Source organism: Miscanthus floridulus, chromosome 8, assembly GCF_019320115.1.
Source record: "Miscanthus floridulus cultivar M001 chromosome 8, ASM1932011v1, whole genome shotgun sequence".
NCBI lineage: Eukaryota > Viridiplantae > Streptophyta > Magnoliopsida > Poales > Poaceae > Miscanthus > Miscanthus floridulus.
The window spans coordinates 75,265,868-75,292,015 of NC_089587.1; the positions used below are offsets into that span (position 1 = coordinate 75,265,868).

Genomic DNA, 26,148 nt, shown 5'->3' on the forward strand with positions numbered 1-26,148 from the left:
ATTCAGACCTGACGACTACTGTCCACCTCTATATCTTGCTCACTCCAATGCATCGTTGCCCATGCTCCTTATGCGCTCGAATTTGTCGCATCTTATTACTTGTGAACTTTTGTCCGAGGCATTCACCTATCACAAATGCCCTGGGCGGGCTTATTAGAAAAAACGCCCGTAAGCCGCCACTGAAGCGTGTGATTTATGAAGGCTCTAAAACGGCCAATAACTAGTTCACTGAACTTGGCATTTGGGTACAGGGAATGAAGCATTCCCCTTGGTCCTAAAAAACAAGGTTTTAGGCCTTGTTTAGTTTCTCCCCCTAAAGTAGACTTTCTATCCCATCGAATGTTTAGACATATACACAAAGTATTAAATATAGACTAAAAAATGACTAACTGCATAGTTTATGACTAATTTACGAGACGAATCTTTTAAGCCTAATCAGTCTATAATTTGACAACGCGGTGCTACAATAGCACATGCGTTAATGATGGATTAATTAGGTTTAATAAATTTATCTCGCGGATTACTGACGGATTCTGTAATTTATTTTTTTATTAGTATCCGAACACCACATGTGATACCCGATATGACACCTTAAAACTTTACACCCTGTATTTAAAGGCCTCGCTCCCCCTCCCGGTGGAGGCTGCATGAGAAAAAGTGATCATCAACACAACATATCAACTAGATATACAATCCTCTATCAAAACCACTACCCTACGCAGACACTGTCCAACAGGAACTTGGACATTCATCCACTACTATGTTGGAGGCACCATGCACCCATGTATACTGTTTAGTATGGATACAGCCTACAGACGTGGAGCATTTGGAAGGATCTTTCTTCGCCTTATCGACCCAATGATTGGTTTTTCGTATGGCCTTGCAGTTCTGTTTCCAGCGGTATGTCATTCAAAGAATCTTTAAACAAAATAAAACCCTCAAATGTCCTGTTCCAAAACACTACAAAAAAAAAAAACAAAAACAAACATGATTGAGAAGATATCAACCAAATACTCCTAATTAGAAGAACAAATATCTGCACAGGATTATGGAAGGACGAGTTCAGTTGTCAAGGTATTTATATGCATGATGTCTATGGTTGAGCTGTTCCGCATTAGAGCTAAACAGAGTGCAACACATGTATATAACAAGAAAGAAAAGGCAGCAGCCATATGCAGAAGACCAGGGGTGAATTTGTTACTTACACTTTACAGGAAAGGTCGTAAGCTAAGCAGTATAATCATGTCCATCTGTACATGGCCAGCTTATTTCACTTGTTCAGTTCTCGAACCAACGGCCTCCAATATATCTTCACTGCTGCCTTCAGCAACTTCCATTTCCTTCACCTTCTCAAGCTGCCTAAGGAGATCCAACCTATCGGGAGCATATGTGGACGGGATCTACACGATTGCAGATACAGAAAATTGGGATTTATATAACAAATGGCAACAGGGGGAAAGTAGCGTGTGAACGTAAACTACATACCATCGATGGCACATATCTCTGGATGAAAGCCAAAATAGCAGCATGACCAACAGCGGTGAGCTGGGACAGAAAGGCAATTGTCAGAATGCTCCAACAGTAAACACACCTTACAGTCGATAGATTCACAGGTCAGAGTATATGATTGATATCACTCTTGGACACAACAAAATATTTTGCCATGGCAATTCAAACACCAAAATGAGTCTTAGTAGCCCACAGTCCACGCGGATAAGGTAAAAGGCTAAAAGGATTACTCCAAACAAATTAAATGAAATGATAAAGTGGACCTAATAAGCCTCTACTTGTTAAAGAAGTAGGAATACAAGTACAAGAAAGACTCACTGGCAAAAGCATGAGTATTCCTATAGGAACAACAGATGCCAAATCCGTCAGGGTTCTTTGAAGAGCCTGCTTTTCCTTCTGAGTTAGTTCATCCCCAATAAGAGCTCTTTTTAGCAAACCCATAGCAGCTCCTGTATCAATTGCTAAGAGTTGTGTCCCCTGCAACACAGTCTGCAGAAAAATATGAATAAGAAACAAGAAGTTTTTTATAACTAGTACAATGGAAGTATGGAGCTAACAATATTGCGATGAGCGCCTTTGGTTTGGCAAATAGGCTTTTGGATAAAGTTAATTCGATTATTCAACCCCCTACTACAATCTTTCAAAATGATACCATGCCTTGAAGTGTCATTATTGTCAACCACAACAGAGGAAGAAAACCTTGCAATTACTACTATGGGATCTTAGGTTTACATGGTCATACCGTTGTAGTCTCCTTGACCTTCTCCACTGATTTAGTTATGACATTTTCTTTCTTGGTAGCCTGACCGGAAGGAACTGATGAACCAGGCGATGGCGCAGTTGTTTCGTCTGCGACAACCATCTCCTGGAAAACAGGACTTGACTTAATAGACAATTCTTTGAAAAGGAAAAAAATTGTACGCATTGAAACCAACCATTGTGGTTAAGAATCATAACTCAGAAAACAACAGAACTAACAATACAAGATGCAATTAAACTCATAACGTTTACAGAATCACTGCTGAGGTCCTGTTCCAAGAGTTTGCTCAAATACTGAAGAACCAGTAATTTGCTATTTCAAGATCCTGTTAAACAAGCATACCTCCTCCTTTTGAGCTTCATCTGCACTCTTCTGCACTCGCTTTTCTAACTCAATCAGCTCACGCCTTAACTGTTCAAAGCGGAGGATGTCATTTGACTCCGCATCTTTCTTCTCCACATTGGCGACAGTGCCCTTCATCAGCAATAAAAATGGGATAATACCATAAGATTAGGAATACGCTGCAATAAGAATCTTAAGAGAGAAAATTAAATGGTATTCTTTTGAAGACCATAATTATTTTTCAGTAATTAATTAGAGCCATGGTCAAGGACTGTTCATTAAACAAGGATGCATCTTGGAAATCACTTCACCGCAAAATGCTGGTGTGTTCTTTAATGCACAAAACAAACTGCAAATATACAGTACAGCATACATACATCCTGATCTGCAAGAGCTGGATCAACTTTCTTTCCCAAAGACCGACCAAAGAAGTCCCAAAATGGACGGCGTTTATTATCCACCCTGACAAGAGAAATAGGAAACAACTGAACAGGTCTGCTTTACTACCCCGAAATCACATAAGCTATCACAACCATGTTTGAATTAGTTAATTAGTATTAGTTACAAGAATACTCCACCTGCTTCCTGATTTTTGTGGTGCTGATGTATCGTTCGTCCTGCTACCTGTCTTTACACGTCCTTCCTCTGCAGGTGCATCGGCCTAATAAACCATAAAAAAAAAGCACATTTACCATGATTGCAAACTAATTCTAGTTCCAACTGTAGTGCAACCAAGTATGCAGTTTGGCATGTACTGTTTCCAACTGGTACATTAAGCACATAATAATCTGATATCATTATGCTGTAAAACACCACCAGAAGGATAGACAGATGGTGACCGCTGCTTAGCATTAGAAATTACACTTAGGCCCATTTGTTTAGGCTTTTGATTTAAAAAGCTGGCTTCTATGGGATGTCTTGTCCATTGGCTTTTGAATAAATATAAAATGTATAACCCTCAGAACAGATCCCATAGAAGCCACCAAAAGCCAGCCTGTTCGCTTGCTCGTATACGATCGTGGATTATAAGCTGGAGCAGTATTTTTCTCTCACACCAAACCAGCCAGCAGTAAATAATCCACGATCGTTTACGACGAAACGAACAGGCTGGCGGCGTCTTCAGACTTGCTTTTGGCCTCTAATACCAATACAGCGCTTCTCAAAAACCAATTTCAAAATCTAGCGTTTTGTTTCACCTTCTGCCTTTTGACCAGAAGACAAAAGCATAAGCTGAAACCAACAGGCCCTTAAGAGAGGATTACAAACATTGACGGGAAATTACATTGAGCTCCCATTGCTTAATTGAAAATAGATGCATCTGATGTGATGCTATCACTAGCCAATGCAACTAAATCATATTTTGGCTAAGATAACAACAGAAGCAAACTTATGCAATTCATGAGCTACAGTAATCGGAGTAACCGTTCTCGCCTGGCAGTATCCTGATGGACTGACCATGATAAGTGGGGTGCACTGGAAATCCATAAAAGGAACTCTTCCCAATACAATGAGATCAAAGACTTGTAATTGTAAGAATGCATGGCTATCCTTTATTAGAAGCAACATGTGTGGGTAAGAGATACTGAAAATAAAAGAAAGCCAAAAGGCTCACCTCCAGATATTCTGCTTTTGCTCGAAAGGATGCCTCAAGAAACTCAGCTTCTTTCTTCAGTCTTCTTATCATTTCAAGATCAGAGCATGCAGCCTGTAGATCCTCCTTACCAGAGTTTGAACTGGAAACGTGTAATTCTTGGAGCAAATTTTCTAACTTAACCAAAGCTTCTTCAACACTTTCAAGTGACTGCAATGATTAAAACCGATGTCGTCAACGCTTCAACAACTGAAGATAGCATCTATTTTAGAGGCAACTATCATCGTAAACTTGAAATAAGTAGATGGCATATCCAAAATAGATTTAATTGCAAATGATATCTGTCCACCACATATGCAATTGTCCATCCTTTTACTAGTGAGATCTTTCAATACATCTAAGGGCATGTACAATAGTGCCACCTGGACCATCTATTACATCAGTAAAATCTTAGGTGAAGCAAACTAGGAGAGCATATGATGTATGTAAGTATGTTATCTCTTAGATAAGAGATTGTCTCTTAGAGGTTTGCTGGGTACATAGAGTCAATGCTATACTAGTTCTCTAATTTCTTGTGGAGGCATAAGAAACATACAAAGAAACAGCATTTTATAGTTACCATTAATACCTTTGAAGTCATACTAAGAATTATATCAATCGTATAGAACATAAATTATATCAATCGTATAGAACATAATTTTTTCAGATGTGCAAAAATGTGAAAATATATTAGCAATTCTTAAAGGCATTCCGCAATAAATACCTTGTCAAAGGAAGCTAACTCTGTTCCAGTATCTAATTCTTCTTCAGGTTCTGGGAAGCCACAGCCTTTTGACATATTATTTCTGCAACATGTTTAGCAAACAAATAAATCTACTGAGTGGTAGAGAACAAACAATTCAAGCTCCTGCTTAACGCTTACCTTGATATGTCAAGCTCCTTCATGCAGTCACTCAACATAGCATGTCTACAATTATTAGCATGCAGTAGAAAATTAATCACTAATCACAAATCCATATCTGCTTTTTCAAAAAAAAAAACATAAAAACAAATCCCTATCTGCAAACAAGAGAAAGATAAGCATTGTCGTGACCAAATAATTACATACCCCTTAGAAAGGAATTTTGCTGCCTTCACATTTGCAGGGTTCTCAAGCCATGAGCTGTACTTTATAAAACTAGCCATCCAGTAAGAGCACACATTTAGGACTCTTGATATGACTTCTCCTTTAGACACGTCTTCTCTACCTTCAGTATCAGTTTTTGCACTTGGAATATCATCATTGTAAAAAGGAAGCCACTCGAGCTCTTCACAGACTACCTGAACGTAAGAAAGGCACATGAACACTGAATGCTGAGTAGCATTAGAAGCTCAGTATATTGCCTGCATACTGACCTCCACATACAGCTGATATGAACTAATCGAGGACAGCTGTGGATAATATAGTACACTCCCACCGATAAGATACCTGGGTTATTGTAAGCCCATGATTCAGTACAGTAAATCATATTTGGGTAATAAAGAAGGTATATCATCTTATTAACTGAAACGTCATTTCAGTGAGAAAATGGAAAAATATAAATTCACATAGATCATACCTTACAATACCATTCAGTGAATCATCCAAATCAGTCAGACCCTTGGAAGACAAATATCCTTGTGTGCTTCTACCCAAAGCAATGAAAAAACCAAATATTGCAAGATCCTTTTCCAGAACCTGCAATGAGGAATAAATAACTATATAAATTTGAAGCAAAGGACGAGATTTCTATGACTAGATGAAAAGATCACTTTTAGTTTCAACCTCAATACTTTCACTTGTTGTCAGTCTTGACCATATCTTTTCACGATCAAGTGCCCGGAGTAATTGTTTCTGAACCAGTTCAATCCAAAATGATATCTCAAGTCCATGATCATTACCAAGTTTAGGAACAGCAGCACGAGGACCAAAATTATACAAAAATTCTCTCTGAAGGCCAATATCTTTCGTCAAGTTATATGCTTTACTTAGAGGGGCAAACTCAAGAAGCATATCCATGAATCGACCAATAATATCAGGCACCATTGAAGAAAATTGCTGACAAGAAACTTTTGCTGATCCAAGCTTTGTGATTGCAGCAAGACAGATCAAACCTAGCATAAGCAGAGAAAGATCACTTTCACTAGTATTCATTGGCTCGCCTTCACGGCATCTGACAGCAAACAAGAGAAAATATCAATGAGTCTTGTACTAGTTACTGGCTATGAGCATGTTACAGTCCTAAAGATAGAATAGAACTTACATTGCTGTAGCAGAGTTAAACATTGGATCATTTTCAAAAATGTTTACAAATTGTCTCACCACCAAAGGATTTTGATCGGATGAATACCATTCATAAAATGTAGGTTCCCTCTTAGACAATTCGTTCTTGATAACACTCTCGAGGGGGGTGAGCAGGCGGGACAAACTGCAATCAAATAAAACATCACTGAATAGACACCCAACAAATGGAACAAATCATAACAGAGAGGATGAATCCAATGTCACTTGAACATACTACAAGCCTACAAGTAAAAGCAATCAATACGATACAGATTCATCTTCATTTATGCAGCTGCCGACTAAAACCTAAATGAATTATGAAAACAACACATATTTTAGTTAGCACCGTGATAAAATAAAGCTATTCCTGATGCTTCAGCTTTGGCAGAAGTATGCATGCTAAATCCATGCAAGACATTTAAAAACTCTTTTGGTTAACTATATGTACCCAAAGTGAATAGAACTAAGGCACCAAGACCTTCATGTTAATAATTTAACAGCATTCTACCTAGTCACATATTGTTTTACACTCTTTTCGTTAATATACTTCAGTTATGTGAGTTTGCCAGTTTGCTAATTGAAAATTGCTGGACTACTTCCGGATAAAAAAAATGCAACTACAACTTAGCACTATAGACCTCAGCAGTAACTTGTTTCTCACTGAGAGTAAATTTCCAATTAGAATTCAACCTCTTCTGAGATCAATCAGCCAATAAATCAAAAGGCATACTTAAATCTTATCTTAACAATTTAATTTAGATGTAAAGGAACTTTTAAAATAGGACGTTGCTCCCAGAAAACTTCAATGCAAGGGATATCATATACTTAGAAACAAATGAGTCTGCTCCAAAACAACATTTAAGCAGTATGATATGAAAGCAAAGGAAAGGGCTAGAAGGTAGACCTCCGTTGAACAAACACATTAATATCTCTATCTCTGCCATTCCCACGAGATGAAACATCAATAACTGCTTGCAACAATGAGTCTACAGCAGCCTGCAAACATTTTCTGTAAGATTTCAGTGAATGGAAAATATGTATCTCACAGGAATTTTGGACTATGGCGAACACAACAGCAGTGAGTGTGTTGAAGATATCGTATAAGAACAAAGAAACATTGACTCAAAGCAAGTTCAGTTATGGTGCTTGGCTCTAAGCTGGTTATAAGTAGCAGAATCTTAACATGTGATTAAACAAAGAACATTCCAAGAGACATTTATGTTTCGTTTCAGGTACACTATAAACCTAATCTTTACCTTTTTCATGACTTTAATATTGTGTTGATATAGTAAAAAACATCAGAATGACGAGATAACAATGACTGCAAATGTTCTGTTTCTTCATGTGAATACTGAATAGGGGAAAATGTACGTCTGCAGAATGTTCAGTACTGTACCTGGTAAGACAGTGATTTTATCCAAGCATTGTTCTCAACACCCAACCATGTCTTTGGAAACCACGAGCTCTTTGACGATTTGCTGTGCTCTATGAAAGCCAACTCAATAGATCTTGCAGCATCATGTACTGACTGGACGAGTCCATTGCTGATATCTTCACTCTGCAATGCTTTATTCAATTTCAACCTTATTTCATCAATGTTGCTTGTCGAACCAACTTGCGCAGCTCCATTAACAGATACACGGTTGCCATCATCGTCAGAAGCCAATGGAATAATGTGAACCATCCTTCTAGTTCTCTGGAAGAGTCCCTTGTGTCTCCGAAACTCCAACCATCTAGCACTGTGGATGGTCCTATCACACTCCGACGGTGAGTTCCTCAAGTAGCACTTCCTCTTTGAAATGCGGGAATGGAATTTGTAGCTCTTTACATCAACAATGCTTCTACATACGAATCTGAAACCATATACTTTCTCCAGAGTATGAACCTTCGATGTGCTGCAAACACAAACCGTTTGAACCATCAATACATCAAATCTGAAAAAATGCACTAGAATTCAGCTATACCAAGATCAGAAACTCTTGATATCAATATCTATAACTATATCTATATTCTATATTTCTATATATCTTATAATCATAAACCTAACTAGAATTCCATCTCAACATGCAAGTCATCCACATCAGCAACTCACTAGAGCATGCAATTATGGCTCTATCTCTTCATGCAAGCTATCTACGTCAGCAAGCTGCATTCATCCACTAACATACATTTATTTGTTCACATCAGCAATACCATAATATCCACAAATTCATTCGCGATTCCTGCAGCAATGCACAGTCTATCTTCTAGTATCATCAATTGATAATCGCAGGATTCCCATCGACTAGCCCAATAAATCAATGTCAAAGGCAAGCTACTATTTAAGACAGAGACAGCAGTCCCTAATTACAAGTGAGAGCAAATCCGATGGGATATAAAGTCACGTCACTCGGAGATCAGTATAATCTCAATGAATCAGACAGAAATCTAGCAGAGCATCTGAAATTGACAAGCCCCCAAGTCGGTTTCAAGGTACTCCCCGGCTGGAAGCTCTGGTGTCTGAGACCACCGAAATGGTACATTCACACAGTTCCTCCAGCCGCGCAGCGCCGATGCATGCGCGCAATTCCACGACCAACTGAACCAACCCCACGATTACAACCAACACATTCGTCCAATCCATCCGCTCACGAGCGAACAAGCCAAACGCCCGAATCGTGGCGCCTAACAACAGCGTAAGCGGGAGAGTAGACGAACCTGGCCGTGCACCTGGGCTCTCCGCCAGCGCCGAGGGGGAGGTGGCGCGGCTGCGACGCCACGGCGGTCGCCATCGGTGGGGGGCGGCAGCTGCTGCAGCTCCTGCGCGCTTGTCGCCGGCGGCGGCGCGGGGCGCGTCACGACAAGGCGGGGACGGGAGAGGGATAGGGTTTATATGGTGACGGGGAGGTGAGCTAGCGGTCGAGAGGAGTGCGAGGACGAGGAGGAAGAGCGGGAGGCCACACCGCCAGGAGTGTGAGGACGGGGGAAGGGAAGGCGAGGAGGGCCCCGGAAACGATAGGCGCTGGACGCGGCCATCGGTGCCTTTGCCGGGACGCTTCACGCGGACCAACCAACAACCAGACCGTTTCCTTTTTCCTTTTTCTATTTCCCTTTTTTTCAACTCTTTCTTTTTTTATATAGATATTCCATTACTCAACCATATATCAGCTAACAGCCTATTCGTTGCCGTGTCGTAAACGATTTTCAATCGAAACAGTATTTTTCTCTCACACAAACCAGTCAGCAGTACTTCTTCACGAACCAGCAACGATACGAACCAGCCAACCGAACATGCTATTAATCGCTTGACAACTCGACTAGAGCCCGTAGATAGACAACCCTTAGCCTGTTCGGTTGGCTGGTTCGTATCGTTGCTGGTTCGTGAAAAAGTACTGCTGGCTGGTTTGTGTGAGAGAAAAATACTATTCTAACTGAAAATTTACGATCGTTTACGATAAACTACAGCCAAACGAACAGGCTCTCTGCTGTTTCGGCCTTGGGATTCGCCCATCCCATGTTTCTCGCTTATTATCACCTGTGGATGGAAGTGTGGTCTTTTACCCGCTTTCTTTTTATTGGATAATATGTAAGGGACTTTGAGCCGATCATCTTCTTCTTGGCAATCTAATCTGACATGACATCGCTAATGAGCTCACTCCAATATTTCCGTCACTCTGACGATGACTAAAGCTCCAGTTGTAGAACAATATCGTAGCAACCTTTCATCATCATGCGAAGGCCATTTAGAGAGAAAAAACATATTATTAGGATAAAGTATGGTGCAGATAGAGTTCGTAGTTTGAGTGACTGTATTATTGTGCTGGAGTGTATAACTTGGTCTCGATTCTATGGCTTGCGTGAGAGCACGTGCCCTTTCTTTGTGGTTGTGTGTGTGGCAGCATGTGACCGTGTGCGTTCGCGTCCGTTCTTATGTGTGAACTGCGAAGCAAAGCTCTGTTTCTCTACGCACTCCGAATTATGTTCTACGACTATGTCAGTACTTTGGCACTCTCAAATACTGACACTGGAACAATGCGTTATATTATGCAAATAATGCAGTCAAATCTTCGTGAGCTAGTTCTTTAAAAGTAAAGCTTTGAGTTCACTCGTGGCAAGCAGTCAATCTGCCCTCTGGATATTAATGCAAAAGATTTATGGAGCCATTTGAATCGCTTCATTTTAGATGAATTGAAATCTACATAATAGATTAGACTATTTGGATTAAAATTTGACGTTCCATAACTTTTCCAAGCTCAAAAATAAACCTATCTCAAATTCATAGGGTGGGAGATAGAAATGGATTCTATATATCACTATGCTATAATTTTATTCTCCAACTTATAACACACTCTTCAACTCAATTCTCCACAATAAAAAATACAACATATAAGTATGTCCCTTACATGTCTAACAATAAATATATAAATATATTCCATATACAAGTATATTAGCTTAATTAGTCTATGCCTAAATTATAATTATTAAAATGAATTCAATTCCAATGATCCAAATGAGCCCTAAGAAAAATGCTCACACAGAATGTTGTTTAGGCATCGAACATATCCTTTCGACAGGACACACAACACAGTACAGTAGTACATCACGCCACCACTGAGTAAAGCATCAAACTGTCGAAGAGAGCCTAACCTCTGCTTTCCATGAGAATATTTTAGACCCGAGGACTAGTTCCGGCATCAGCATCAACCATGCTGACTCAACATATATATGGCCAAAACTCAGCATCAGAAAGAAAGAAAGAAAAAGCGGTTGCACTGGAATCGACGATTCTATTTACTGCCAGAAGAAACGCAGAGTTAGGCACTCAAGCTTCTGGAGTTTGATCTTGCACGCCGGCACTGTCATTCTGATCCTGCTCCTCTCTCTCGCCAGCACCAGCCAAGCCACTGCCGCTTGCATGATCACTAGAACGGCTTCCATAAACATGCCCCATCTTCAATCGCTTTGTTTCCATGTAGCGCCTATTCTCATTGGTTATCGGTGTCAGCAATGGCACTCTGCCAAGGACACTTAAACCATAACCCTTGAGTCCAGTATACTTCGCAGGGTTGTTAGTCATCAGCCGCATGGTCCTCACACCAAGATCACGTAGTATCTGCAGAGAACAAAGACTAATCAACTCCACAAGAAACCATCTGAAAGCAGTTCAAATGAAAGTGATCTTTACCTGTGCACCTATACCGTACTCCCGAGAGTCAGCAGGCAGCCCTAGCTCCAAGTTAGCCTCGACAGTATCCCGCCCATCATCTTGTAAGTTGTATGCTCGAAGCTTGTGACCCAGCCCAATACCCCTACCCTCATGGCCACGAAGATAAACTACTACACCCCTGCCGGTTTTCTCAATCATGGTCATTGCCAGAGCAAGTTGATTCCCACAGTCGCATCTCGCTGATCCAAATATGTCCCCAGTTAGGCACTCCGAATGCACTCGTACTAAGATATCCTGGCCATCCCCAACATCACCCTGCATGAGTGAAAAGTATTCGTTCTAAAATTCCAAACATATTGCTGGGGGTGGGGGGGAAGACTAGGCCATGCTCATCATTTAGACAATCACTAAATTCGAAAACAGAGGAGATGTTTTTAGTTGTCTGCAAGCAGACCATATCCGGGATACCACCACAAGATTAAAATAATAATAATCAGATCTTTTACTCATCCATCTAATGGATGTAGCTGGCAAAATGTCTTGTCATAATGTGGTGCATTTGGGAGCAACATTTTCACACCCTTCAGCACATAGCATGTGATTTTACCTTTCTACATCATGCAATGAGGTCCTTGTTTTTCAAAGTTCCTAAGCTGCCCATGCAACATTCAAACTTTTTGAACCTGATGTTTGAAGTGGTAGCCATCATTCTAATGAACATAACATTTAGTGTAGCCATCATTCTGCTGAACATAACATTTACTGACCACTGAGGTATGCATACCTTCACCATGGCTATGTGTTCCATCCCATCAATAAGAGATCTATAGCAATAGGATTTAAACGAACCCCATTGTAACTGTAATGGTGTAACACAAACGCACTCTACCAATCTGTCTCTCTTTCTCCTATATCTGCAAATGGGAATGTTCACAGCTTAGAATTACAATGCAAGACTATCATAAAAAAATGCATCTAAGTACAATCATCCCTCGATTGCAGCTTTTATTTTACAAAAGAAAAGAAAAGTTCGCAATATGGGCCTACACCTACGATGAAACATATATTTAACACAAATATACAAAATGGCCATAAAAATGGGGAGTTTTACTTATCATTTGTCATAAAACAGTTAGGATCCTAGGATCCAATATATAATAGACTGTCTAAATCAATGAAGAATGTTTTGTCCTTGAAAAAGAACTGCCACTTGAATATGTCAAGACAAAGCTAACCTTATCAGGTCTGCGATTGATATTATCTTCAGGTTCTCCCTCTTAGCAAATTGTTGCAGTTTCGGTAACAAAGCCATGGAGCCATCATCATCATCAACAATTTCACAAAGAACTGCAACAGGAGGTAACCCAGCTAACATGGCAAGGTCCACCGATGCTTCAGTATGTCCAGCCCTTTTTAACACACCACCTTCTCTGTATTTAAGAGGAAAAATATGTCCTGGCCGGTTGAAATCCTCAGGTTTGGAATTAGGAGACGCAAGTGCCAGTATTGTGTTTGCCCGATCGTTTGCTGAAACCCCAGTAGTTGTTCCCTCCTTGGCATCCTAAAAGTGTTTAGCAGTGAAAATAAGAAATGGAGGGATAAAACACAAAATGCAATCAAGGTGTTAAGCGCAAAATGCTTTCTTTCAAAACCTGATAGTTTTAGTTTATACTTCCCAAAGTACAATTAGCACAGTTTGCACTCTTTTCCTGTTAATACAAACTTATGCAAGTGTTCTTATTCTACAAAAAGAAAAGGCTAAAAAGGAAAAAGCCGTACCACTGAAACAGTGAAGGCAGTTCGCAGTTTCTCTTCATTTTCCTTTGTCGTCACCATAAGAGGAAGTTGTAGCCTTTCCAGATCCTCTTCTTTCATGCTGACACAAACAATCCCAGTGCCATGCCTCACTATAAAAGCCATAGCCTCAGGTGTGACCTTTGATGCTGCCATTATAAGATCACCTTCATTCTCTCTATCCTCATCATCCACAACAATGACATACTGCAACATAAACTCAGTTAGAAATTTAGAGATGTAATGGAATGACTGGCATAACCACACAAATATCAATAAATGCGAATTTGGCAATCAGGACATACTTTTCCTTGATGAATGTCCTCAATAGCTTCAGGTATAGATGAGAAACCTTCTGTAGGGAAGTCTAGGTCAAGCTCATCGTCATCAACAGAAAAACCATCAACAACAGGAGCCATATCAGCTGCAATGGTCCCAAGTGCAACAGCATCTGCTTGAACTGCATTAGATGGGTTGGCCTTCCCATTTATAATAACATGCTCTGATGAACCACCCACAGCATGAGATATATGGAACTTTCTGAGTCGGCGGGTATTTTCCAAGCAAATTGATCCGATTGTCCTTAAACTGTTTGATGTAGCACTTGGTAAAAGCGAAGCATCACAACACAACCTAGAAGTCCTGGAGTGACCATAGATGTTGTTTAGCCATGAAAAGTGTTTTCCACTACATGAGTCAATTTAAAAAAAAAAATTAATAATGAAACAAGCAATTATTCCCAAAAACTAGAGGCCACTGCTGTAGACACTTTCAGGCCGATATGTTTGCAAAATTGCAGTATCAAAATTCTTGCCAAGGCTCTGACAAGAAGACTTCAGAAAGAAATCAGAAAGCTAATTGATCTCAACCAATCAGGCTTCCTCAAAGGGCGGTCTATTTCTGAGACCTTCGTTTTTGCGGCTGAATTGGTACAAACCTGCAAGAAGAGGAAGCTGACAACTTTGGTTCTGAAACTAGACTTTGCAAAGGCCTTCGACACAGTAAATTGGGTTGGGCTGGATCTTGTTTTGCAAGCCCGGGGCTTCTCTGTAAAGTGGAGGAATTGGATTCAGTCTATTCTGTCTTCTTCCAGATCTGTTGTGCTCGTAAATGGTTACCTGGGCCCATGGATCTCTTGTAAACCGGGACTCCGACAGGGAGACCCGTTGTCACCATATCTGTTGCCGACACCCTTCAAGCTCTCATCAAGAAATATGCACAAGACATCAAACACCCGATAGATAGCTCAGCCCATTGCGCCATGCTTCAGTATGCCGATGACATGCCTATTGTCACCAAGGGAGAACTCCGTGGAGTTCAAAAGCTGAAAGAAGTCCTTGATCTATTTTGCGGCAGCAACGGGACTGACAATCAACTACAACAAAAGCACAGTAGTGCCCATCCATCTGGATGAAAACTTGCTTCAGCGGTGCATTGGTGTTCTTGGGTACAGACAGGAATCTTTCCCCCAGAACTATCTGGTCTTACCACTATCCTCAACAAAACTTCCAGCATCAGCATTCTCAACTTACATCGACAGAACGGACAAGTTTTTGTCTTCCTGGCAGGCAAAACTGTTAAACACTATGGGCCGTGCTGTCCTCATCAACTCAGTCCTTGACTCTCAGCTAGTCTATGTGATGTCCTCAATGCAAGTTCCGCCTATGGTGATCCAACAAATTGACAAGCGATGAAGGGCTTTCCTTTGGGCAGGAGATCCTCAAGCTATAACTTCAGCTAAATGCCTTGTGGCTTGGCAGAATGTCTGCACCACCAAGGACTTGGGGGGGCTCGGCATCAGAGACTTTGGGACTCAAAACATCTGCCTGCTACTTAAGTTGGTACACCGACTACACTTCGTGGACTCCTCAGCCTGGGCACAGTGGGTAAGGCAGCCTGCAAGCTTAGCAAACCTAAAAGGGGATATGTGTGGGCATCACTGGGAAACTCTGCAGGCTATCCTACCTTTATACCAGGTCATTACCACAGTGCAGCTTGGTGATGGAGAAACCACCCTCTTCTGGGCGGATTTTTGGTCTGGAGATGATTATCGCTCAATCGTTTCCCCGCTCTGTTCAGTCACTGCACACAGAAGGAAGCAACGGCACGCCACGCCATCCTATCAAATCTTGAACATGCCTTTGTTAACAGGTTATCTACTCAAGAACGAGTGGATTTGCAGCAAGTAAGAGTGATTATTGCTCAATCCTTTCTCTCAGCAGAACAAGATCGGAGACTGTCCCCTTTTGACTTGGGTCAAGGAAAACTCGAAGCGTCTGTGACATACAAGCTATTAAAGGCCAAAGGGGCACCCTCTGACCAAGCTGCGGATTTCATTTGGAATAATGCTACGCCTCCTAGAGTTCAGCTGTTCATGTGGCTGTGATCAAGGGAAGAATTCAGTGCCGGGCCAACCTATTCAAGAAGACCATCGTTGATTGCCCTTCCTGCACCTCCTGTGGCTATTCTGAAGAAACTACAGAGCACCTGCTCTTTCATTGTGGTCCTGCGGCTCACAATTCTGGAGCGCCATTGGGGCCTCTTTACCGCAGACGGGGATACGGTCTAGTGACATACACACAGCCATCAAGATCAATACTGTGCCCGCAAAGCAACACAGCATGTTCATCACCCTATGCTGCTGGCAGTAACGGAAACGACGAAATGGAATAGTCTTCCGAAACGAACCGCTCTCCCTACGACAGCTTCTGCTTTCATGGAAGGTGGAAGCCAAGCTATGGCAGGCAAGGCTGCTGAGAAGACAAAAGCCGATCGCTGACAACTGGTGCAGGCTTTTTGAAGCCTCAATTCAAAGCGCAATGTAGACTCTGCTGATTTCAAATGTAAATTCTTTCCCAGAACCTTTGCTATCATGTAAGCCAAAAGGCAAAAAGCTTAACAATCAATGAAATCAGGTGGGGAGTAATCCCCCCCCCCCCCCCCTAATAGGATTTTTTGGTATATAAATGGTAAATAATGGGGGAATTGCATTTTCCCTCACGCAAGTTCGAACAGTGTGAAATTGGGTAAGAGAAACAAAAACAGCTAGTGAGCTATTTATCCATGGTCTTTCCTACTTTACTCGTCTGCTTCTCGTTCTAAAGAGAAGATTGTTTTACAGATCAAGGTCTCTAGCTCAACACAGGAATACTCATCTTATGCACCCAACAACACAAGGCATATGGTGGTAGGATAGGTAGGAACATAATACAAAATGCACAAACCCACCAATCAATCCTAGAAATAGGACCAATTTTCCAGTCTAACAGATCTAAGACCCTAAGGCTAAAACAAAACATACCTGTACCTAGCGACGGAGGCAGCGGTGGGGCTGGGGGGCTCTAGCCCCCCTACCGATCCTGGGCACGTGGAGCCCCCCTAAGCCCTCCCTTAAAATTTTATGCATATATGTATCAGGTAGGAGGGGCTAAGGTTAAGAGAATATAAAAAAGTTCTTTTATTCAGCCCCTCCTAATTTTTTTTTCTAGCTTCGTCCTTCCTGTACCTTATATTGGATACCTGATAACTGACTCACCAATACCAAAATCCATACTCGTATTAGGGTTATATTGGATACCTGATAATTGACTCACCAATACCAAAATTCCATACTCGTATTAGGGTTACTACTGTTCAGAAGTGAATACGGCCATACTGGCCCTAAGATTTTTTTTGTCACTATATAAAGATACTCTTAACTGCATTTTACGCAAGAGATTCCATCATCTGATGCCTGTTCAATGCAAAATTAAGCGAAGTCGGAAGGATTGAGGAACTCGCCGAGCGCACGACGCTGAGGACGGAGGCGCGATTGAAGCCATTTTTTTTTCGGTGAGCGGACCCTTCCGATTCGCCGCGAAATTCCGCACCCGCGCCAGGAATTCGTGGCGAGTGGCGAAGCGAGCCGCGGCGTACTGCGAAACTCCGCTCGCGCTGCGCGGGGGCCGGGGGAGGGGGTGCGGCCGAGGAGGATGGGTAGAGACGTCACTCGAGAAGGCGACTCCGCTCGCGCTGCTCGGGTGGGGAAGGAAGACGTGGTGGGGGCTGAGGTGGATGGGTGGAGACGTCACTCGCGGTAGATAGGATCGAGTCTTTTTTTTTCATTTTGAGAAAAGAAGAGATATGGTGAGTACAGAGCGAAAGCGCCGTGGCGAGCTATGGGCCGTAAGGTCGCTAGAGGCTGCGAACGTGCCGCTCTGCTAGGCCTGGTAATGGTATCCATATAAAGGCCCCGCGCAGATTGTCCATGCTGGTCCAACATTAGCCCATAAAGTGAGAATCCGACATTAGTTAGCCCATAAAGTGAGAATCCGGCGGCCTACTTGTCCTTGGTTTGGAGTGGAGCAGTTGACACCATTTTTTTTGTCTTTTTTATCTCGCACGGCACGTGTTGACACTTGACAGGTTGTAGTCCAGAAATTTGTTCAGTTCAAGCCTAAAAATCCTGGCCAGAACCGTCCCCACATATCGAGCTCTGGCTTTGTATCTTTTGAGTGTGAAGGTAATTAGAATAGATATCTTTTGCCACAACAATTTCTTGGAGTTTATGTTTTGACCCGACACAATAAAGACCATAGCTTTTAGACTTAGCTTGGCGGCCTCACACCAAACCTGTCTTTTGTAGTTGGTTTGCCATCACATCAACCAAATCATGAGGTGGAATTACGATAGGACGATGGAAGGTTTATTGGTTGTATTTGGGCTTCAACCCATGTTTGGTTGGATGGACTATGCCTAATGCAGTATTACTCAGCGCAATGTGTTCGGGTGAAGGCTTCACTATCATACTAAGGCCCTATATTGCTCACGGGAAGAGTGTAGGAAAAAAAAGAGGAATTGAGTTCTTATGATTCTATCCACTGTAGCATCATTTAGAATGTAGGAATGAGCATGAACCTTTCCTTTGAACGATAAGAAAGCATGGGTTTTTGGAGGAATGAAACAAAACACTCTGAGCAAAGGTTAGTCATTCCTGCGGTGCTCATCAGCTTGCATGCATGTTCGCAACTAATGAAGCCCGAATTCCTATATGACTTTATCGATCAATAGAGAAGATAACGAAAGAATAAGGCTTGTTGTCCAAAAAAACAAAGAATAAGGACACACTACAAACACAACAATCCCCTCTCCCTCTCACCCCGCATCTAGACTAGATTGCAGTGGTCCATTTCTCTTGCTTGCAGGATAAGTTTCTTTTGCTTCACCATCATCACCATGCACCTTTACCACTACTTAAAACTGTGTTGATTGCTAGTTTAGGTCCGCTCCAACTATTTACCACACACCATCTATTCGACAAAACGCCTCTTCATGTGAATGCTTTTCCAACCTCCCACACTTGTGGCCATGTGTACTGGTTGGTAGCGCTAGAACAAAGCTCATGTGTGCAATGGCAAGCATCTCTACACTTGTCATCAATGCATAAAACCCTAGGTTGAGAGCAATGATAGGGCGGCCTAGCACGAAGCCGCGAACACCTCAAGCTCTGCCACTAAGAATCCGTAGACATAACAAAGGTGAGATGGGCATTTAAGCCGAGCAAGAGTTCACCCCGCGTGCCTTGGTCCTTGAGGACGTCCACCATTGCTTGAAAAAAGATGTCTACCAGATCTTTCCTCGGCAACTATGGTATCAACGAGTTTCTTTTGTTGAACTTTGTGGTGCAAACCGATTCACACAAGCACAACTTGGAGCTAGAGCATGAGGAGGAGAGGAGGAGAAAGTCGACGATGATGGTAAATGATGGGTGAGAATGAGTATGATTTTTGAGAGATGAAATAAGTGGTAAGTTTACCTCTAGCAGTACAAGCAACAAAGTATAATAATAATGCCAACGAAACCAAAACAATAGCGGAACATTAATGTTTACGATACATAATTAATATTATTAAATAGATTATGGAATCTATTTTTATAACAAACTTATTTAAAGATATAAAATTTGTTAATATTTTTTATAAACTTAATTAAAATTCTAAAAAGTTTGATCCACGTAAATAGCATAGTGACACCTAAAAGAATAGATGAGTCAAAATTTACCGACGTCTTCCATGAGACTCTACCAGGATTACCACCTGAACAAGAGGTTGATTTATGCATCGTAAACAAACAACAGATGGAGCAACTAGCGTGAAAGCCATTGCGCGTTTTGGTTTGCTTTATTCGCCATCGTAGAAATAATAAGCAGCTTCCTTTTTTAGGGGGGGCTATCTTGACTCTTTGAGCCTGAGAAGGAAGGGTACCACGTATGACGGAACATGCAGAGGCGGTGACCGCGAGATATATGACGTGGCCACTGATGCACGTCCACGTCCTACCCATTACCGTAGATTCCGCCCAAAATCAACATCTGAACCACACAGCCACACCTGACGATCCCAATCTACCCTCTCACTGCCCATGGGGCCCAGGCCGATTCCTGAAACAAAACCTGTGATGATCTGTCAAACAGAAAGGTTACGGACTTCACAACGTACAGTAGAGAAACTGACATTGTGGTCCCACTAGTACACTTGGACACTGTCCCCAGCTGTCAGGAGCACCCTGACAGATCACGCCTCTCCAGTCTCCCCGTTTTATTAAAACAAAGCAAACAAAAACAAATCTTAGCTGTTGCTCTCCGACGACTGCAGCCACCACTGCCCATCCCGCTGCCTATTCCCGCTCGCCGCCGCCGCCAATGGCGAGCCTCCGGCTCGCCGTCACCCACTGCCCGGCTCTCCCTCTCCCGACCCCCCATAGCCACCTTCGCCGCCGCCATCTGCACCTCCATCCCTACCCCAATCCCCTCTCCCTCTCACCCCGCATCTCCTCCCACCCCTCACCTATCCCTCGCCGCAACCTGCCCCCGCTCCTCGCCTCCGCATCGGCCTCTCAAGCGGCAACCAAGCCGCCGCAGCCGGCGGCATCGGGCGGTGCTAAGCCGCTGCCCCTCTTCATCTCGCTCGCCGCCGGCCTCGCCGTCCGCTTCCTCGTGCCGCGGCCGGCCGAGGTAACCCCGGAGGCATGGCAGCTCCTCTCCATCTTCCTCTCCACCATCGCGGGGCTCGTCCTCGGCCCTCTCCCCGTCGGTGCGTGGGCATTCCTCGGTCTCACCGCCACCGTCGCCACGCGCACGCTCCCCTTCACCGCCGCGTTCGGGGCGTTCACTAACGAGGTCATCTGGCTCATCGTCATCTCCTTCTTCTTCGCGCGCGGCTTCGTCAAGACCGGCCTCGGCGACCGCGTCGCCACCTACTTCGTCAAATGGCTGGGGCGCAGCACTTTGGGCCTATCCTATGGGCTTGCCATCAGCGAGGCTTTCATCTCGCCTGCCATGCCTAGCACCACGGCCAGGGCAGGAGGGGTTTTCCTTCCCATCGTCAAGTCGCTGTCGCTCTCGTCGGGAAGCAAGCCCAACGACCCATCGGCGAAGAAACTCGGCTCTTATCTTGTGCAATCGCAGCTACAGGTAATAAACGCTGCGCTTGAATGCTGGATGATGCAGATGCGTGCAGTTTTATATTAAGATGTTAATAGTCTGATGAATCCCGCTGTTATATCAGATATTCGTGAATGTAAATTGTTTTTATTTTCCCTTTTTTACTATAATCTGTCGCTTCTTTGTCTACCGCACCCTGCATTCGCGTGCGCACTCAAACTAAGTAAGCATTATGATTTGACGCGAAGGGTGCACTTGTAAGGATAATTTTGATGTGCTAAGATACAACCATAATTAATCAATGCAGCAATGAGATATCCATTTGTTTTAGCACAAACTAATTGTGGGTACAGATATTTTTCTTTGAACAAATTGAAATCTCACATTTGAATTGGAAATTAGCCTCAACCTGCAAGTGTTCTTATATGTTGTTTCTGTTTATGTGGACTTGTGTCCTCTGTAGTTGTACTAGTTATGTTTTCGCTTCTTAATCATAGTGTATTTTAAACGTTGATCAATGGATTTACTGTGCTGGTTTCTGATGCTTGATTGACAGGCAGCTGCCAACTCCAGTGCTCTCTTCTTGACAGCGGCTGCACAGAACCTGTTGTGTCTGAAGTTAGCAGAGGAGATTGGTGTTAATATCGGAAACCCATGGATTACTTGGTTCAAGGTTGCTAGCGTACCAGCACTTCTTGGGCTTTTAGCGACTCCTTATTTGATTTACAAAATATTTCCCCCAGAAATAAAGGACACTCCTGAAGCCCCAGCATTAGCTGCCGAAAAGCTAAGGTTAATGGGTCCGGTAACAAAAAATGAATGGGTCATGATTGCAACGATGCTTCTTGCAGTATCACTATGGATTTTTGGGTAAGATTTTTCTTTTTAAAGAGGATTTTTCCCATGAATTGACTTGCAATCTGAAGCTAAACTTTCAGTAACTGAATTTTTGTATTTAGTTTCACCGTTTACACTGTTCTTGGAATCACGCAAGTAAGTATATATACACACAGCACAAGAGCACAAGTATCTTTCTTGACTGGTGCTTGCTGTAGTAGTCATTGTGATAATGTTCACATCACAGAGCATTGAGCAGCACTCAATTGGTGTAAACAGCATTGTTCTGTGTATTTTCCCCAGAAAACTTCCTTTATTAGTCTGTGGTTCCACTCATGATTGTGGAGACAGCTAAAATATTCTCTTTTTTTCTTTATGGCCAAGAGTCAATATGGTTCAAAAGTATTCATTTTTCCTTTTTTATTGATGAGGAACAAAAAAGGGTTATCCTGTTTCTGATATTGCAGGGAAGCTATTGGCGTATCCAGCGTTGTTGCTGCAATGATTGGACTCTCAATACTTCTTCTGCTTGGAGTGCTGAACTGGGAGGATTGTTTGAATGAGAAGTCTGCATGGGACACCCTAGCTTGGTTTGCTATTTTAGTTGGTTTGGCTGGGCAGCTTACTAACCTCGGGATTGTGTCCTGGATGTCGAATTGTGTTGCCAAGGTTCTTCAATCTTTCTCATTGAGCTGGCCTGCAGCATTTGGTGTTCTTCAGGCCTCGTACTTCTTTATTCACTATATATTTGCAAGCCAAACTGCACATGTTGGAGCTTTATACTCGGCATTTCTTGCCATGCATTTAGCAGCTGGTGTGCCAGCTGTAATGTCGGCACTTGCTTTGGCATACAATGCAAACCTCTTTGGAGCACTAACACACTATAGCAGCGGGCAATCTGCAGTATACTTTGGAGGTAATTGTGCTTTTCCACCTCTTTTGTTGAATACATATTTTCCAAGTTTGCTTGCAATCCACCGCGTTGGTTTGGTACCATTCCATACTTGTTTCGAGCCTGGTTTTCAATACCGATTTATGGAGTAGTTAATTAACTGGCTAGCTTCTGCTGGTATTGCAATGTGTAGAACACATTTTGATGCACCATTTTTGTTCTTTTTTGTCGATTCAATTTACTAAATCCTTCTCAAGCATCAATTTCTATTTCGCTAGGTATGGCATTGTATTTGATCATGAAAACTACCTTCATATTTGTGGACACAACAAAATGATAATTCAAATGGAGCCTTATAAAGAAATGAAAGCACAAGCTGCTGCGCATAGACATATGAAGAAAATTCTTTGCTTGTTTTATTAGTTAGGTGATCCTTATAAAGGGCTTTAATAAAGCTTTAATATTTGTTCTGCTGAGTAACCTGATGTTTTCCTTGTGCAGCGGGGTATGTTGACCTTCCAGATGTATTCAAGCTGGGTTTTATAACAGCCGCACTCAATGCTGTAATTTGGGGAGTTTCTGGTGCCTTGTGGTGGAAATTTTTGGGTCTTTATTGAATCTTGGGGCAGTGTAAGTACATGAAAATGGTACCATATATTAAACAAGTAACTCATGATCCACCATCGGAGGTGGGGGTTCATTTTTTCTTCTGAGGTGCCTATGAATGCATAATAACTGAGGAACGCTCATCTTTAAAAAGTTTTTGAGCATGATCATCCTAGAAAGCAGATAGGTTTTCGTAGGTTGCTAAGACCGTCTTATATATCCTTTGATTTGATTGATGTACCATCATATCTCCTCCCTACAAGGGAAATAAATGCATGAGTGACTTTTGAATTTTGATGACACAAATCTTGTATTATATCAAATCCTGATAGTAGATTATGATCACTTAGCTGCAGATCTAGTGGGTGTAAACTTGCATTTGGGATAAAATCACCTAGAACAAGTACAGGAGAAGAGAGGGAGAGAAGAGATGGGGAAAAAGGACATGTTACCGTCCATCCGTAGGCTTGGCAGAGGAGGAGGCCATGGAGTCGGTGGCAAGGTCGACGCCGGGGTGAGTGGCTTCGATGAAGGTGCTGAGGTGCTCATCCCGGCGGCGTAGATCCAGTGGTGAGGGCGGTGGCGAAGGTAGTGGCGAAGGCGCGGTCCAATGGCGGCGACGAAAGCGGTGAAGCTTCCCGTCGCTCACAACGCGCCCTCTCGATCGGACTTGGGTTAGGATGTCGATTGAAACTGGCGGCCACGGTGAACCTTGTGTCTCGAGCCCTAGCCCCTACCTCCTATTCATAGCGCTGCATGATGGGGGCCCACCATCCAGGAGAACGGCTGGGCGCCCCCGATCAGGGCACTAGTCAGGGTGGTGGAGATCAATCTAACATTCTCTCCCTTGATCTCACCTTATGATTTAAACTTATTTCACTTTATTTCTTTCCCATTCCATCACAGATTAGTGCATAGAGCATGCCTCGTCATAACAGTTTGTACCGTTAGGTTAACAGCTACAATACACCTCTCTGTTTTGAAACAAATTTTCCACTAGGCCCTTAGTATCTAGAAATCATAGGCTTTTCGGAAACCCATGTCGACTGTGTGTTCTCTGAATGCACTGGGTGGTTAGCCTTTGATAAGCGGATCCGCAAGTACTTGCTCGGTACTTATATGCTCAATGCTTTCAAAATGATTCTGGATTTTCTCCTTTACAACATATAACTTAATGTCAATGTGTTTGGCAGCACACTTGACCTGTTGTCATAGGAGTTAACTACTTTAAATGGTTATTGTTGTTGTCTACCATTGTTAAATCTGGGTACAAATTCCCTTAACCACCTTTTGCCTGTTCCTGAAGCCTCATGACAAGCAATACTATGGATATCCATCATTGATGATACCACAACTGTTTATTTGAAGCTTTTTCACAATAAAACTCCAACTGCGAGTGTTAGCTACTACTGTGGATTTCACTACATATCTCACTGAAGTTTAACATTTGAACCCATAACTATTTGAGAGTATCTGTTCTATCTTACTCAACATGAGGCCTACAATACTTCATAAAATTGCAAGACATTCTTAACTCTATTCCAGTGATCTATATCTGGACTGGACTTCTGTCAAAACATCCCGGATACGTGAGCTATGTCAGGGTAAGTTCTTACTTGTACACTCATTAAGCTTCCAACAGTTGAAGTATATGGAACCATGTTCATTTGATCGATCTCATATCGGTTTCTGGAACACTGAAAGTTCTCAAATCTATTACCCTTGACTATAGGAGCAGGCGTAGGTTTACTCGCATGCATACTTTATTACTTTAGAATCTTTTCTAGCTATGCCTATGCTATAGGCCTAATACCCCTTTTCTTCTATCTCGGTGAATTTCAATTCCTACAACCAATGACCCTTCACCAAGATCATTTATATTGAAACTTTAGGACAAGAACTTCTCCAATAGCATATTAACATCACTACTAGTGAGTAGGATGTCATCTATACACAGGATGTGGAAAATGAATTTTCCATTCTTGAACTTTTGCATAAGCGCTATTGTCTTCCTTATTCTCTTTAAACTTAAACTTTCTTATTGTTTCATCAACTTCAAATACTACTGTCTAGAGACTTGTTTTAGCCCATAAATGGATTTCTGCAGGTGGCTTCCCATACGTTCTTTTGCTTCCACGACAAAACATTTGGATTGTGCCATGTAAACGTTTTTCATACAAATCCCCGTTGATGAATGCCGTCTTTACATCCATCAAATGTAACTCTAAATCGTAATGTGTCACTAACGCTATTATGATTCTAAAAGAATCCTTGCATGAGACTAGAGAAAAAATTCTCATTGTAATCTATTCATTCTTTTTGCGTAAAGACTTTTGCTACAAGTCATGTTTTATATTTTACCACATTTTCTTTGGAGTCACATTTTGTCTTGTAGACCCATTCACAGCCTATTGTTTTGGCTCCATTAGGAATTTCTTCTAAGTCCCAAACATCGTTGGTATTTATCGAATTCATTTCAGTTTCTATAGCTTCTTGCCATTTAGACGAGTAAACGGTTCTCATGACTTCTTCAAATGAGGTGGGATCACCCTCCATTTGAATTTCTTCACTAACATAGACTTCATAGTCATCAGAAAAAAATTGGTTTACTAATTCTTTGAGACCTTCTGGGGCCTCAGCTACTTGCACTTTCATATGGGGCTGTTGTTGCTCTTCATTGCCAAGAGACAATTAATTCTACAGGCTCCTTTATCACAAGATCCTTGTTTACATTATTTATTTTTTTCAAAGAACTAACAACAGGTGTTGTGTAAGTCATACAACATCAACAAGTATTGAGAAATTTATTGCTCTTGAATCACTAGAGTGGACACGTAGTCTCTCTCCTCTTCAAGTCTTAGGTCTCTACATACCTTCACATACCATGCTCCCCCAGATTATTTCATCTTCTATAAAAATAGTGTAGCTTCAAATTTCTTATTTGGGTTT

The 26,148-nt window shown here is 42.1% G+C and overlaps 3 protein-coding genes across 4 annotated transcripts; 1 reads left to right on the forward strand and 2 right to left on the reverse strand.

Moving 5' to 3' along the window:
• Positions 1 to 166: 166 nt before the first annotated feature.
• LOC136476716 (uncharacterized) lies at positions 167 to 9,472 on the reverse strand. Its single transcript, XM_066474651.1, has 19 exons — positions 9,202 to 9,472; positions 7,901 to 8,399; positions 7,409 to 7,500; positions 6,485 to 6,649; positions 6,007 to 6,394; positions 5,801 to 5,919; positions 5,598 to 5,670; positions 5,311 to 5,522; positions 5,125 to 5,169; positions 4,966 to 5,047; positions 4,224 to 4,412; positions 3,190 to 3,272; positions 2,989 to 3,073; positions 2,612 to 2,743; positions 2,252 to 2,374; positions 1,828 to 1,998; positions 1,486 to 1,545; positions 1,206 to 1,400; positions 167 to 960 (listed from the first exon to the last, which is right to left on the reverse strand). The coding sequence occupies exons 1-18, from the start codon at positions 9,273 to 9,275 to the stop codon at positions 1,266 to 1,268; spliced, it is 2,727 nt and encodes a 908-aa protein (XP_066330748.1). The 5' UTR covers positions 9,276 to 9,472; the 3' UTR covers positions 167 to 960; positions 1,206 to 1,265.
• Positions 9,473 to 10,930: 1,458 nt separating this feature from the next.
• Positions 10,931 to 17,480, reverse strand: LOC136476717 (probable bifunctional riboflavin biosynthesis protein RIBA 1, chloroplastic). The gene is made up of 7 exons (XM_066474652.1): positions 17,225 to 17,480; positions 13,750 to 14,086; positions 13,430 to 13,651; positions 12,886 to 13,211; positions 12,435 to 12,564; positions 11,669 to 11,965; positions 10,931 to 11,596 (listed from the first exon to the last, which is right to left on the reverse strand). Exons 1-7 carry the CDS (start codon positions 17,263 to 17,265, stop codon positions 11,306 to 11,308), a joined length of 1,644 nt encoding a protein of 547 aa, XP_066330749.1. The 5' UTR covers positions 17,266 to 17,480; the 3' UTR covers positions 10,931 to 11,305.
• Positions 17,481 to 20,054: 2,574 nt separating this feature from the next.
• LOC136472625 (dicarboxylate transporter 2.1, chloroplastic-like) lies at positions 20,055 to 25,602 on the forward strand. 2 transcript variants are annotated; one of them, XM_066470333.1, is made up of 5 exons: positions 20,055 to 20,894; positions 21,421 to 21,734; positions 22,169 to 22,617; positions 23,095 to 23,223; positions 25,307 to 25,602. In XM_066470333.1, exons 1-4 carry the CDS (start codon positions 20,124 to 20,126, stop codon positions 23,208 to 23,210), a joined length of 1,650 nt encoding a protein of 549 aa, XP_066326430.1. In that variant the 5' UTR covers positions 20,055 to 20,123; the 3' UTR covers positions 23,211 to 23,223; positions 25,307 to 25,602. The 2 variants fall into 2 exon arrangements, with proteins under 2 accessions (XP_066326430.1, XP_066326429.1); XM_066470332.1 differs by lacking the exon at positions 25,307 to 25,602 and having other exon boundaries at positions 23,095 to 23,298.
• The last annotated feature ends 546 nt before the right edge of the window (positions 25,603 to 26,148 follow it).